We start from the raw sequence: 15364 nt of genomic DNA on the forward strand, positions 1-15364 counted from the left end.
TCAAACATTATTATACAGTTAAACATATATTTAAGAAATCTATACAGTTCATAGACAATTATTTATTTATTTGTGAGATTTAATCTGCCAGTACCATGAGAACATTACATCATCAGAACATGTATGTGGCCCCTTCACACAAAATCACTGTACCAAATTTTCAACTTCAGCCATACAAAGAACAGCAACGATGAAAATGTTCAAATTACTCCAAGCGCTCCCAACAACTCCAGGCTCTGAAGTCACAACCCATCTTGACGTACATGCTCACAACACCAGCTAAAGCCGACTGAACTCCCATTTATTCCAAGTGTCACAAATCATTAAAGTTTAAAAATTCCAGCTATTAATAGAACAGCTGGAGAACAGCGAAGATCACTCCAAGACTTTGTTCTCCAATCTGGCAGAAACCAGATTTTACTACTCAACATCAAACTCAATTTCAGCAGCTCCAATGATGAAGAGGTCACGGATCTCTAACTACATTCTTCAGATGACTCCTCATCAGCGTCCACAAATTTTTAAAAGAAATATCAAACACTCCTCTTTTTAGAATCCATGCAACTGCGTTCAGTTATTTACACATGAACAGATTCCAGTCCAAGCAGACTCATTCCAGTGGAAATGAGTGTGTTGGAAGCCCACAAAAATGGAGGAGACCCGGGTATCAACAATGCACATCAGAATAAGGAACCTTTTTTCACTGAAACATATTTGGACTGTCAGTGCTAACTCATGAAACATGGGCTAAAGGATCCACTCCCCCCCTCCCCGCATAATCCCCACAGAAAAAAAATTGCACCACATAAAGTAGATCACTGTGGTCCAGTTATGAATCAAAGTATAAGCCCACTTTACACAATGTAGAGATTATTGTGTCAAATGTAGAGATTATGCACGTGTTGAATTCCAAGGAATTCAACCTCAAACAGTGGCGGGTGTGAAAGAATACTGTATTGTATAATACAGTATTACACTGTATACTATGCAGGTATACTGGATGTGTTTTAAAGTCAAAACATCCCACTCACTTTTGAGACATTACAAAACCTGGATTTCATCCAAATATTTGACATCCTCAGTCTTCTTTTCCGACCCCATTCCCACAATGTTCCGTGTGATGGGCCGGTTCAGCGGACTTAAGTCTACACTCCTGGCTTGAGTCCCAAAGTAAACTGTGGGGCTTTGTGTTTATTGATAACGTCAATATATTCTGAGACAGAGAGTAGCTTTTTAGACTGGACAGCCTGCATCCAAACAGAGTTCGGAGTCATATGTTGAGAGAGTCCAGTCTTAAATCTAGAGGTGACAGAGCCTTCTCTGTTGGGCACTGTGGAACAGCCTAGAGGAGATCCCAAACACAACATGCACCGCCACCTTTAAATCCCACTTTTATAGACTTGCATTAAAGTAATATCCTCGTAACATTCCCTTAATTCATGGCCTCGCTCGCCACCCTTCATGGTCGAGCAGGTGTATGCGTTCTTCGCTGTTTTGCCTGTAAAGCACTTTGTGAACAGCGTTCTAAAAAGGTGCTCCTTAATATTGCTTTATTATTATTTATTATTATTATTATTATTATTATTATAGACAAGCACACACTACAGATGTACTTAGAACTCCTAGGACACTCCCTAAAATCAGTTAAACAATAGTGCAATCTGTAAGGACTTTAACTCCAGGATCAACATGAAAAGTTTTGTGCACTCAAGAAAAATAGTGCATCAGCGATGCTCTCTGGGCACAGAGCACACTTGTGTTGTGACAATGGTGCTCCAGTGAAGACGCAGACAGCTCTCACTCCCTCGACTTTGGCCGGTGCCACCATTATTTCACTGAGTCTGCACCATTGAGCCTGCTCTGTATTCTGAATCAACAATGCAGCGAGTGTGTATATTCAAGTGAGAGCTCCATGTGACTTGTATTACCATGTGGGGGCAGGGCATTAGATAAAAGAGGTTTTGTAATGACCACTAATAAAAACAAAGCTGACTGTCTTACTAGTTTGTATAGGAGAATAGAGCTCATCCATCAGATGCGCTGAGTGGACTGCAATGTCTGAGTCTGTACAAATGAATTCAAACATTCACAGGATGTATATTCTCATTCCATTTCAGCAATACCAACATCATAAAAAAAAACCACTCAATAATCTGAGTGTTATTATGATAACATGGGACAGTCTGACACATGTGGGGAAGGAGGTCCCCAAGTCTGGTGGTCTCTCTCTGGAGCCTCTTCCTGGGGAAAGGTGGGTTAAAAAGCACACAAGAAGGGTGGGCAGGTCGTTCACGATCAAAGACCATAGCATTGTAACACTAAAAAAAGAACTCAGAGAGCGCAAACCTCTGCCATAATAACGCTAATTCTTTAAACAAATATACACATACGGCATTTCCTGAAAATCTAATCCAAATCAGTCTATAACTAACTTATTTTGAACAAGGACAAAAAAATCAATGCCATCGAAAACATAATTTCCTCATTGGACATATATGCATAATGTATAAATACATTGCAAAATTCTTAACTATCCATCCATTCTTATTAAAGCTTTAAAAAAGATGTTGGTCCTTAACCTTTGTTTAGTATCTAAAGGAGTAGTTAAAAGCATTTACTGCATTCTTATTCAAGTAATTTAAATAACTACAAGGAGCCTGTATACTGTAGGTCAGATAGCAAATATTCGCAGTTGCAAGGCATTTATCAGACAGATTTCTACAAAGATATTCTTGATGAGGAAAATTATCTGAATGAGAATGAATCACGCTGTTGCAAAGTAAGTGGCTTTCCCGGATGGTGTAATGGTGTGAAAATGAACAACCTAATCCAGAAGACCTGACTGGAGAATTGGAGCACGCTTTGCAGCCGACAGACGCACTGGCAGGTATGTGAGTAGATTTAATTAAACACACACGGTGTGTAGTTTGGTATCTCAAAATAGAACAGATACAGGACTGGTGTTTTTGAGAATCTACAAGGTGGAGCTGAGCGAAAAAGGAGTACCCAGCATGATACAGTGGGAGCATTGCAATATTTAAGATTTATATAGAGAATATGTAAATAAAGTGCAGGTAAAATAAAATGTGTGATATAACACTATCCCCGATTTCATAATGTTCAAGTTACAAGCTACATTTAATTTTCGTTTCCTGTCCTTCTGCCAGTTGGCTCGACTGCCCGTGGCTACTGTGGTCACAGAACTCCACGTGGCCCCTAAGGAAATTCAATTGCCCATTGCTGGTGAAAGTGATGGCAGTGCTGCGTAGGATGAGGTGTGGGCAGGCAGATAATATCCCTGCAGAGATGGCCAGGCTCTTCACCGAGACCGAGGAGACGCTTAATGAGAGATGCAGCAAGGCTGGTGAAGGCTGAGAGGAGATCACCAGTATCGATTTGTGCGTCAAAGAGCAGCGTGGATCTGATGTCTGTTTTGGGGATGTTGATAGAGAAGTACAGAGAAGGTCAGGTGGCTTTACACTGTGGTTTTGTAAATTTGCAGAAAGCTTATGGCTGAGCTCTTGGAGAGGAAGTGAGGTACTGCATGAGGAAGCATCAGAGAGGTATGTGAGGGTTTTTATCATAACGCAAAGAGTTTGAATAACCAGAACCATCCAGATCATAATTAAACTAACAGTTTTTGTGAAATTAATTTGCAAAAAAGTCCAAAAATAAATCTCTTTTCTGTCTACAACAAGTCAGTTTCTTGTAAATACTAAAATGGCACTTGTGGATGGGGATCATTTTAGCTATGTTGCCTGGACACCAATTACTTGGAGGGAAAAATCTGCCTGGTTTTAACACAGCCATGAAACAGAGTGGATCACAGCGCACGCAGGTGAGAGGACAGAGGTTGAGTGACTGATGAGCAGGTCTACAGTCTATCACTCTGTGTGCCTCTAACACTTCAGAACGAACAGGAAGTTAAATGAGGACACATCAGGAATAAGGATGAAGAATGAAAGCTCTGGCTCAGGTAACTAAGGAAACCTTAGTAGAACTACAGACATAACGGACGAACACACAGACGTGAACCATCGTTTTTTTTAAATAGCTTTTTTTTTTGGTCATTTAGAGGTTTTAAGAGAAACATTTTGGACTTTCTTGACTTAATGATGTTCTGCAATATTTGCTTCTTAAAAAATATTTAAATCTTATTGGTCGTTAGTTCCATGAAACCTATCGGTCTTCCAGGAAAACAACAACAAAGTCAGCTCAGTGAGGACGGACATGAGGACACGAGTGGTACCTTACGCTAGAGTCTCCTGAAGATGCACAGGGAGATGATGAATGGCACTGCTATTTTTACATCAACCACTCATTGCCACCGCACTTGTGAGCATTAGTCACCAGTGGTTCAGGCCTGGAACATAAATTCATCAGATCTACAGCCAAATCAGCAGCACTCACACATAAACCCAATCACTTCAAGCTAATCCCACAGACCATTCGAGTTGTAGGATCAGGTCATTCGGACACTGAAAAGGTCGCTGGTCATAAAGCCTGACTCAGTCATTGGTTTGAAATGTTTCCATGTATCAGGAGAAGTGTGGGGTTTTTCTGACCTGTGTTCAAAGGCAGAACAGACAGGGGAAAAAAACATGATGGCAGTCCTCGCGATGAATTCGTATGCCAACCTCTGATCGCCAAAGAAGAGGGGAGATGTTTATTGGTCAAACAAAAAAATAAAGCCAATCTTAACATGGACAGTCTGGTAATATCTTAATTTTGAAGATAAAGGGTCGCACAGCATGTCATGTTCATTTCACCTCTGCAGAGGATTTTTATATTTAAAAAACAGGCAGTTCTGCGTGGTGTTTGATCACGTCACTATTCAGCTTCGGTGAATGTTGCTTTTTGGCACTATTCGGCATCCCTACTTTTTACTGCCGCTAATTCAGCAAATGTTTTTTTTTTTTTTTTGGTGGAGGGGCCTCGTTCTCAGCCAGTTTCAAAAAATCCTCGAAAACCCTGCTGATTTATAAGGTTGGGATTGACAGAGCTGGGGATGAGTCTGGCAGGTAAAGGTGAGCTTATTAGAGCAACGAAACAATTGGCCTAAATCTACCAATATTGGTCACATTATATGAAACTAGCATGGGAAACCAGTGAAAAAAAATAAAAAGTAGGGCGGCCAATTCTTGGCACCAGATGCCACAATCGCTTAAACCTGGCTGTTATTGTACGTTTACCCCCAAAACAGGGCTAGATCCATGACTAGATAAAGTCCAGTTCAGTAAAACACAAACTACAAAATCAGAAGTCTAACAACACCCACCTCCCTTCCTGGCTCATTACAAGCCGTCACGTCCTCATCCTGTGATTCCTACGATAGCAATTATTTAGACATCAGACAAACACACATCGACACACGCACAGCAGCCCCTTTACAACAGAGGTGAAACGTATGTAGAATTGGTTATTCCACTGAAGAATAGCACTACCATGATATTGATTTTGCTCCAGTTTACATGAAACACGTTGATAAATCTCTCTCTTCCCCACGCAGTGGAACACTGAGCGTGAGAGCTACACGCCCCTTAACCTCAGAAGCTATTCCCTAGTCAGTGGGTAGGGCCAGTAAACACTAAACAGAATGTCTGAGGGCAGATCTAAAGACACCAAGAGATAGTTTATCAGTTGGCAGCTGCCCCACCTCATCTGGCTCAGCGCCCTCTGTCCAGTGGAACGTTCTTCTTGGACAGTCAAGCAACAGGCAGGTCAGAGTGCTACCCTCAAACATGCTGTCAGGTGACCAACTTTAATTCGCAACTGTCTTCCAAGCAATGAAGTCTTGCTTACTAAGATCAGTAAATGGCAAGATGTAATCATACTGTTATCATCCACACCAACAAAGATAATGAGAAAATGAGAAATTTTCAGCCCTAACAACATATATCATGCGTCCTGAACTGATTTTTCTGCTTGTACATGGATGTTTTACTATATAAATACAAATTAGCAACAAAATCGAATGAGCTGCCAAGAACAAATGGATGAAGACAAATCGGCTTAGAAGTCAATTGTCATCTGTTGCAGGCCAAGATGCTCTGTAACAACTGGCTGTTCTCATCCTGAAACCTATGAAGTGTTTCCATACAGGTAAACGAACATGATGCATCGCCACCGTTTAAGTGAAAGCCGCCACGTCTTCATAATAATGATCTTTTTTAAAGATGAAATCTCATGTGATCAAATGTATTAAAACGAAGTGGAAACATCGGAAAAAGCATAGCACACAATGTAAGTGGACATGAACATGGTGGTTTTCAGCATGTTTTTAATGGAAAAATCAGAGTCCGATTTTTTTTTCTTTGTCAACAATTCAATAAATGTCAAAACTCCTCCATCTGCTTCCCTGTTGGACTCCCTGTAGTCAGGCTTTGGGCTTATTTATTTAACACAAATGTATCGTGGCATTTTGTTTTGTATCAGGTCAGTAGCAATACATAAACAAAAAATTAATTTTATTATTTAATTTAACATATTATACCTTATATTAAACTGCCTCCAAAAAACGTACAAAACATTTTGAGGTGAAATTTTTGTGTTTCCCCCAAATACGCTGCTGCACATTTAGAGTAAGTGTGTGAGCCGTTTCTGGTACACTACACTGGTACACATTTTAAATCAACTAAACATGGTAAACCAGTATTGACATTAAATGCCTGCGGTGCAGAACGTCACAGCACTCCACTATAAACATTTTGTGTCGTTACTTCTGAGGTTTCTTTCCGTCTCACAGTTGAAACTGAGGCAGCTTTTTGGTATTTTCTGGTCATCACTGATCCAACGGGAGGGAGTGAACTTGCATGGATCCCCACGAATGAAATGTACACCTACTGTATACCGTCTCTTTTTCAGTGGACCAATTCCTTCCCTTGTGTGCATTTGCAACTTAAACTCATTTCAATCAGGGTTTTCGGCCAGTGTTTCTGTGGTTTCAGACTGCGGTATTTACATTCAACCAGCCCTGTGTTTATCCCCAAATGTCTCCAAAATGGCTGCGCATGTTAACCCTATATGATTGACACTGTAGGGTCTTGGTGTACATACAAATATTTCATGTTACGGGCCAAAACTGTGATTAGCAAAAACATTTAAAACTATGTTGTTGAACAACATTTTTAAGTCTCTTGAACACAGCTAATAAGAGATCTCGGGGGAAAAAATGAATAAACAGTATGTAAACTATGTATGTAAATATCATGTGTATTTAGTTTAAATGGGTTCTGTACTGTTGTCCATACTTTTCAGACAATTTCTTGTGTTTAACATGTTAAAAATGTGTTCCATATATATAGATATAAACCATGCAAGTATGAGGCAGCGCTCTTTTTTATTTACCTTCTGTCTCGCACACAAACACGCACATTACACACAGTGACCTTCCCGCCATGACCCACTTAAATATCAGGATAAAAACTTGCTTCTCGACGTGACTCACTCGAGTGTGAAGTGGTGAACCTGTGCTAATCAGTGAGCTTCACTTGGTCTTCGTTGGTCCTGACACCAGGAAACGCCAGGTGTAATGTCAGACGAGTCTCACGACAGGACCAACTCTCAACTTCACGCCAACACCGGCAGTCCAACACTTTCTCCGCTGAAATTGTTGTCAAACGCTTAAAGACGTTGGAACTTACTTCGATGTGGTCGTGTGAAGAAGAGGCCAGCCTTCCTCCGCCCTTTACCGGCATCCTGCTCTCTTCGAATCGGTGTCGGAAGCGCTTTGGCGTCGCGGGGAACCAGGAGGTGGTTGACAGCAAATAGCGCCGGGGTGAGCGCAGGGAGTGAGTCGGGAGAAGCTCCGCCCTCGTCCTGCCAGGAGGCTCGGCAGCCTACCAGAGGCAGCGGACGGGAGAGGGAGGGAGGGCCGTCCCGGCTGCTCCCTGCCCCGGGCTTCTCTGGGGCCAGCGAATTACTCAGCGCGGTGAACCGCGAGAGGGAGGCCAGGCCGAACGGCCGTCCTGCTGGTACTCCGCGGGCGGGTGAGCAGCCTAACATCGGCAGCGGGCAGAGCCAGCAAGGCCCGCCTGAGCTGCTGCGGAACAACAACAACAAACAGGGACAGTGGCACTTCCGGTGCTCCTGCTCTCTCTCACGTTCTACACAACCCCCCGTCGATAGTTCCGCTTCGGTCTACAACATTTATTAGGTGGCCACAATTCAGTTTAAAATATGCTAAATGAATGCAAAAAAGGTGCCCAGATAGATAATAATCTATGTCGACGTTATCTGCCGTCATTTAGATGGGTTGATAAGCACTTTCTGAAAACTCGTATAACATTACGTAACAGCAATTGATGTCCGTCGTTGGTTGGTTTCAGCCCAATCTGATTGAGATAGTACATCGACCGACGTTTACACTCACAAAACACTCAACCTGTGTTTTTTTAGATCGACTTTTGAAAAGGCGCTCTATCTGATAAGATTAATATATTAATGGGCAGAAGTCAGAGAGAAAGCTTCAATTACACCGGCAGCTGTGGACGTACTGTATGTGAGTACTACAGTTTTTACAATATTCATTATTTGTTTTAATATTTTACGCTAATATCAGGCATAGATCTCAGATAGAAATTCCAAGTAAAATTAAAAGAAACCCCCTGCCCCTAATGAACAGCTAACAAACTACACATCACATACACAACGACAGCTTAGTAGTAAAAAAATATGTATATATGTATATATATATATATATAAATATATATATATATATATATAAATATATATATATATATATATATATATATATATATATATATATATATATATATATATATATATATATATATATATATATATATAAATATATATATATATATATATTGCAGTCGCATTCTGAGTAAAAAACATATCACTGGTTGTATTTTTCAGAAACCTCTCAGATTTTTTATGATGATGAAGATCCGCGTGCTACCACTAGGGGTCGGTAGAGCTGCAGGGCTTTTTTTTTTTTTTTTGACCAGTAAATTAACATCTTTCCAGTATCTTTCAATAGAACTTCATGAAATAGTGCCCTAGGATGGCTGAGGAACACTTTTTAAAATTATGTTTAACAGATGGAGAGTGTGTATTGTTGCAATACCTGGTGATGACATGGGGTCACACACAGTTTCTGAGGTTGTTGGGCATGCAGGCTGTGTGTGTGAAAGCCTCTCGAGTGTCTGTGCACGGAGTTGTATCTCTCCCTACAAGGAAACACTGGGGTCAGCACTGTCGTTTTCTTTTCCCACACCACACACACACTACACACACAAACACATACTCATGAGGGCAACACAAAAACACACACCAACACCACTTCTGCAACCGTTATGAAGATATTATCGTCACTTGCTCTCAAATGTGGGTTATAAAACAAATGACAGACAGACGCTTGCAAAGAACAGTATCAACAATATGTTTACTAGTCTGTAGACAGACTAGTAAACATATTGAGTAGTCGGACAAACTCTGATTCGAACTCTGATTCGAGGATTCAATAAGTTGTATAAGGGTCTTGTTTGGAACCTGATCAAGAAGACATGGTGTTACCACTTGCCCTCTTCTGCCCCCTCCTGGCATTTATTGGTACAGCAGGAACCCGCTGAAGCATTGTGACGATTGAGACGCTCTTGATCTACTGAAGCATTCGACTTTATTTCAAACTCAAGATGCATGTTTGATTCCCTACAGACATGGCTAATACGCCAACCTCCCTTTGCCTCTAAACTTCTCTACGTCCCTCGGATAATCGTTTCAAATCTTGTCCATCCTGGTCACTCCCTCTTCTAACTCGAAGAGTCAGTCTCCGAACCAAACACGGTGGCTCTCACTTCTCTCCCGTAGAGCTTCCGTTTCACTCCAGCTGCCACACACCTGTTACCCCTGACTTTCGTTTGTACCATGACTGCACCCTCCTCTTCACCTGACCTCCATCATCTCTCTCCATCTTTACACTCACTTCCGATCACTATATCATCAGCAAACACCATGGTCCATGGAGACTCGTTGCCTATATTTAAAGGAAATACTGTTGTTTCCAATAAATACATCACCCACTGTACGCAGTGTATAAATCACGTTGAGGTCATCAATGTTTTACTAGATAAAGAAGTTGTCATTTACGCTTGAATTTTAAAACCTGGTAGCTTTCTCTCTGCAATTGTCGTAGCAGAACACCTCTGCTGGTCGATCGATGAACTGCACTCTTCAGTTCTTGTTCTGTTGGTTACTTTTTACGCCTGTAAATGTTTCATTCATTCATTGCTGTGCGTATCATGAAAGTGTCACTGGAAGTGAATCTGAGAACGGATGCGTGTGGATACAGAGAAAGAGCAGCAGCGTGAGACGCAGAGGACGAAGGAGAGCGCCACTGAAGCCACTTGTTAGTGTATAGGGTCCGACAACCTACTGGACCAGAACTAAAGATGAGGGGAACCAGGGCCATAAAGGAAGATGCAAGCAAGCCTTTAGCTTAATCACAAGCGTGGACGCTGACAGCGCTACCGTAAATATAAACACCCTCTCTACCAGTTAAGATCAGCAACTGTCTTCTTCAGGAAAAATACTCCCAGAAGTAAGCTATATTCGAAAAGTTACTGGGGTACTGTAGTGGTGTAAGTGTAACCTGCCACTACCCGCCTCTAGTCGTCACCTAATTTCGATCTCTGCGTTTGAAACTATGATTTTCTTTCTTCCTTGTTTTATTATCTGTGTATTTTGCCATGTCGTGGTAAGAGAACCTTAAAAATCTTGCGCAGTTCATTCATTTCTGGTCATTTCCTTCACGGAACACCTTTTATTTTCTCCATTATTCAGCTCATAAACTCCATGGACCCTGCCTCTGGTCATTAGGTGGTTTCTTCTTTCTACAACCATTCTTGGAAAATGCTTCTTTAAGCTTAATTTTCTATAGTGGGTCTCCTTTTTGTGAAGCGCTTTGACGTTTGGAGTAATGTTTTTGGAATACACTTCCTGCTGTGAAGCATAGAAGCTATGAAGAATGTAGTGTTGGTGTCAGGGTGAATCTTCAACACCCTTCCCCGCTAAATGATGCCTCTGCATCTGAAATGCCCGGAACCAGTGGCACAACAGTCGTGTCACATGCGCGGCAAAAGTGCTGCGCTAGCTCTCTTCCTCCAGTGCTGAGATACGTGACCTTGTCTTTGTGGTGCTGCCGGTAGAATGTCTTGTTCTGACCCTGAAATCAGTGATTAAGACTCAACTTTGACCCCACTCAGTATCTACGCAGTCCTTCAAGGTCTGTGTACAGTTATAAGAAGGTGGGTGTGTGTGTGTGCATATGTGTGTGAGGGACCTATTATGCGATGTGATCTTGGTAGATCTGCTGAGAAAGCACAACACAGGAGAAGAAGAGAAGAGCAGGGGAGAGACACCACTGCAGTCTGCAGAGGGAGGGAGCTTTTTTTAATTTATTTTGGGACGGTTTGGACTCATTAATATTAAATTTTCCATGTCTGATCCACTCTTTACTCTTTGCCTGTGTTTTTATTTTGATGTGACAATCACCTGTGATGCAAGATCTATTTCCGTCCTTGTCCTGCCATTGAGTCTATTTTCCCTCTTTGACAGGGAAGAAAACAGAAAATGGAAGTCACTGATGTGAAGTCTGATCCTCAAGTGATGCACCGTTTTGATACTCACTAGTCGCTGGCTATCTTAGCGACCAGTCAGCTTGTCATCATGTGAGGGGTGCAGGCTGACCAACTGACTCTAGGTCACATGACCCGGAGCCTCTCCTCTTCCTGCCGCTTCTGCTGACCGGCACTCATGCAGAAAGAGCAGCTACACTATGACGTCACAACTTGTCAACAAGCGACTAGCTTCATGGTCGATTAGCATCGACTGTGGCGTCTAGATTACCATTACATTATCAATACTTCTTCTACAGTCGCCATGTTTGTTTTGGAGTTTGTTGTTGTCATAACCTTTTGACTCTGAGCTGCTCCCCCTGGTGGATATATTGGTGAACAGCTATGTAAAGAATGCATGGAAGCGTGTGATCAGTGACAGTAACACAGGGTACATTCTCCTAAATAAAGGAAGGATGAATGGGCCTTTACTCTTTGCTTCTGATGCAACAAAGTGTGCGGATGAACAATTACTTTATTATTTTATTATCTAGATTGAAAATATTTTTTTGGCAAGTTAAGACCTTAATATAAAGTGCAACCAAAACGGCATTTAAAGTTAAAGGTCAAATTAAATTATTGCACCATTATTATTACAATTTTCAGGACATTGCTATTGTGATATTATTTTGCCGACGATGAGAAAAGTCTCATGATGATGCAGAACTTGAGCCGTTGAGTATTTATCATCTGTGTGTAACATGCTCGGCCAGTGTCATGTTCCACATCTGCCGCGTCTCTGGTGCGCTGCGAGCGTCTCAGAATATCCCACATCAATAGAGTTCAAAATGAAAAAGGAGCGTTGTTCCATATTTAGACGTCGCCACGCCGTCAGAACTTCATCACCAGCCTCACGTGTGTACGACGTTACTGCTGTCCTCGCTGGTGTGGAGGCAGCATGCGGAGCTGGTACTGGAGCCATCTGGGTCAGTGCCGGGGCCCTTTATCCACACTGCCAAATGGACCAATCAATACTGGAACATTAATCTGGAAAAGTGCTCGACTGTATCTGGACAGGCCAGCGCTGATTAGAAAAAGAAATATGGAGCCAGCTCACCCTGAGACACACACACACACTGTGGCATCCTTGAGTGTCTTGGAGAAATATGGTCCACTACACTTTCAGCCGCAGGAGGTGTGATGACTCAACCCAAACTGTTGTTACAAAACACCTCGCCGCGGCACACAACTCTATCCCAGGACACATGACTTGTGCAGCATCAACACTGCCAGATACCTGCTTCCTCCTGCACCACCTCTCCAACACAACCTCATATCACCACCCTGCTGCTGCTGCTACACACATCTTCTTACTCAACACTGTGACAACTTTGCTCATGAATAGATTCTTTCCACGACTTCTGGAGACTTCGAACAGTCCGATGTGAATTTAGTTTAGAGTCAGTTTGTTCTCCAGAGAGCAGGGATTAAAAATGGATGGTATTCGCTCTGGTTCCTCACTAAAGGCAGAACCAGTCGGATCGTTGACGTGTTTGATGAACTGTGAGTGAAAACATTTTCATGTTGTGACTCCTTCTCATGTTGAGTCGCACAACATTCAGCTGGAAGGAAGTTTGCATCCTTCAGTCTGATACTGACCGAGCACAGATCTTTGGCATGTGAACTACGGTGGCCCTGGAGGGCGCACAACAATTGGAAAAGAAAAGTGCAGCCACGAAACTGAAACTCCATGGAGTCTCATGGAATCCCAAACTTTTGCTCAAGCTCACTTGGTCTTGGTTCTATCTCTATTGAACGTTGTCACAAGTGTGCTCCAACTGCATACCTCCTTTACACCAAACACGACTTAGCAACATGCTCCAGGCACACAAGTAATCGTTGGTTTCCAGTGACCAAAGCGACTTCCTACCTCCTCTCAAGTCGCAGTCAAAAAGAGGGTCCAAGAGAACCAATGCTGCCGTCCTCCTTATCTCCTTCCTGGTTCCAGACTGCAGCGTTTGTTGGTTCCCTGCATTGGTAAGACTCCCTTCTCCACTGTTCTTGTTATCTCTTGGTGCTTTGATTTATATTTAGATTCCAGGTGTGTGTTCGTTCTTCCGCTGTGTTTTCTTATTTGCCTCCATATGTGTTTCTACACTATGTGAATGTTCTTCCAGTTGATTGTTTTGTAACTCACATTTTTTGTTCTGGTTTTCTCCTCGTGCGTATGTGTGTTCTGCCACCAAGTCCTTTTTGTTCTTTGAGTCTCTCTGTAGTTTTACAGCTGTGTTTGACTCTCGCTTGTTTTCTGTTCCACCTTTCCTCCCCCTCTCTTAGTTCATTATAACTATAACTTTAATCTTGTTGTCCGAGTCTTTTGTGGGTCAGTAACAGACTGCATTTGCGTTTTGTGCCGCCAACGTGACAGAAGCAGCGACCTTGTTGCGCCAAACTGGTCACATCACCTGCTCCCATATTTCAGCACTATAGTTTGTCGCACACCTCCTCTACATTTACTTCACATTATGCTTTTGACACACATTTGTGATCATCTGTAACACACCTTTTAGGAGATACTGGATACAAACAAATACTTCCTCACTGAACTGACTCCTCAGCTGCTCTCTCCAATATGTAGCCAAACAACAATGATACCTCTGCACACTTGTACATTTAACACCGTCTTTAGCTCGCCAAACACCTATCATTGTGTTGTCCTCCACACACCACAGGGATCCTCCTGTAAAAAGAGTGTTGTTGTGTTGCTGGCAGACTGTAGCCGTATGACCTTGTCACACCCAAGCCGGCGCTGAATCGATGCCTCTGGCCTGCAGTGCAATAATGACTCTCAGATAAATAGTGCAGGAAGGCTGGCGTCTCCTCCGTGCTGTGATTGGCTGACAAGAAGCTAGCAGCACTGATCCTGCTCCTGATCTGCCACCGACCCAGTCACTGGGCACACACACACTTGAGATGTATATGTTGCAGGGCTCTCGCTGCTGCAACACACACCCAGAGCTATCTCTGTGGGGACCTCTCATTGCCATAACCCTTTCCCCAGCCTCTCCCCCTAAACCTAACCATCCATGGCTCACCTTAACCAGGACTCTGACCCAAACTGAAACCCAACTAGAATGTCCCAGTTATTTTGAAGTTTTTATCTTCAAATTCTGGGTTAAAGTTCCCTAGAAAGAAAAATGTTCTCACAAGTATAGCTAAACCAGGCACACACACAACCATTCTTAACTCAAAATCGTTCTTAAATATAACATGCTGGGCCTCTGACTATTCAAGAACTGAGAGCAGAATTCCACTCCTTTGAGACTGGAGTTAGTGTGTGTGAAAGTAGTGTGAGGGCTCCAAACGTGTGTTGTGTTTGATACAAAAGTTTTGAAGGAGAATTGATAGTTTGAGAATATGACTGTTGAACCAAGTCACCAGCTCCAAGTAGCTACTTTTGACTTGCAGGTGCCCCAAAGCGACAGCGAAACCATGAGACACAAGACATCACTCTCTGTTTTGTACCACAATCGCTCTGCAAAAAAAGCTTCTGGTTCAGTCAAAGCAGCACAACGGAACTTAGAGCAGGGATGTGCGAGTCTGAGTGGAGTCATTTGTTACGCAAGTGTTGGACCCCCTTTAAGGCTGGTTGAGCCTCATGACTGGGGAAGGAGGCTGGGAATTCATCTTGGGTGACGAGACGTGGTCCCAAATCATTGGTCATTCGGAGATAAAGGCATCAGATATAATGTGATTCAGAGGTTTTACCTTCTTATGAAGGGACTTGT

The 15364-nt window shown here is 42.5% G+C and overlaps 1 protein-coding gene across 6 annotated transcripts in view; it reads right to left on the minus strand.

Moving 5' to 3' along the window:
* LOC128762024 (tight junction protein ZO-2-like) overlaps nucleotides 1-15364 on the minus strand; it is a 41708-nt gene that overhangs the window by 23623 nt on the left and 2721 nt on the right. For 3 of the 6 annotated variants that reach the window (XR_008415516.1, XM_053869768.1, XM_053869769.1), the window contains exon 2: nucleotides 9089-9191. The exons of 2 other annotated variants lie outside the window; for them this stretch is intronic. Coding sequence is in view for 3 of the 4 variants with exons in the window: in XM_053869768.1 (XP_053725743.1) it covers nucleotides 9089-9191 (103 nt within the window). In the remaining variant the exon portion in view is untranslated. Of the gene's footprint in view, nucleotides 1-7643; nucleotides 8058-9088; nucleotides 9192-15364 lie in introns of those variants that run through there. One more of the 6 variants, XM_053869771.1, reaches the window with a different exon arrangement.

The sequence above is a fragment of the Synchiropus splendidus genome, chromosome 7 (assembly GCF_027744825.2).
Source record: "Synchiropus splendidus isolate RoL2022-P1 chromosome 7, RoL_Sspl_1.0, whole genome shotgun sequence".
NCBI lineage: Eukaryota > Metazoa > Chordata > Actinopteri > Syngnathiformes > Callionymidae > Synchiropus > Synchiropus splendidus.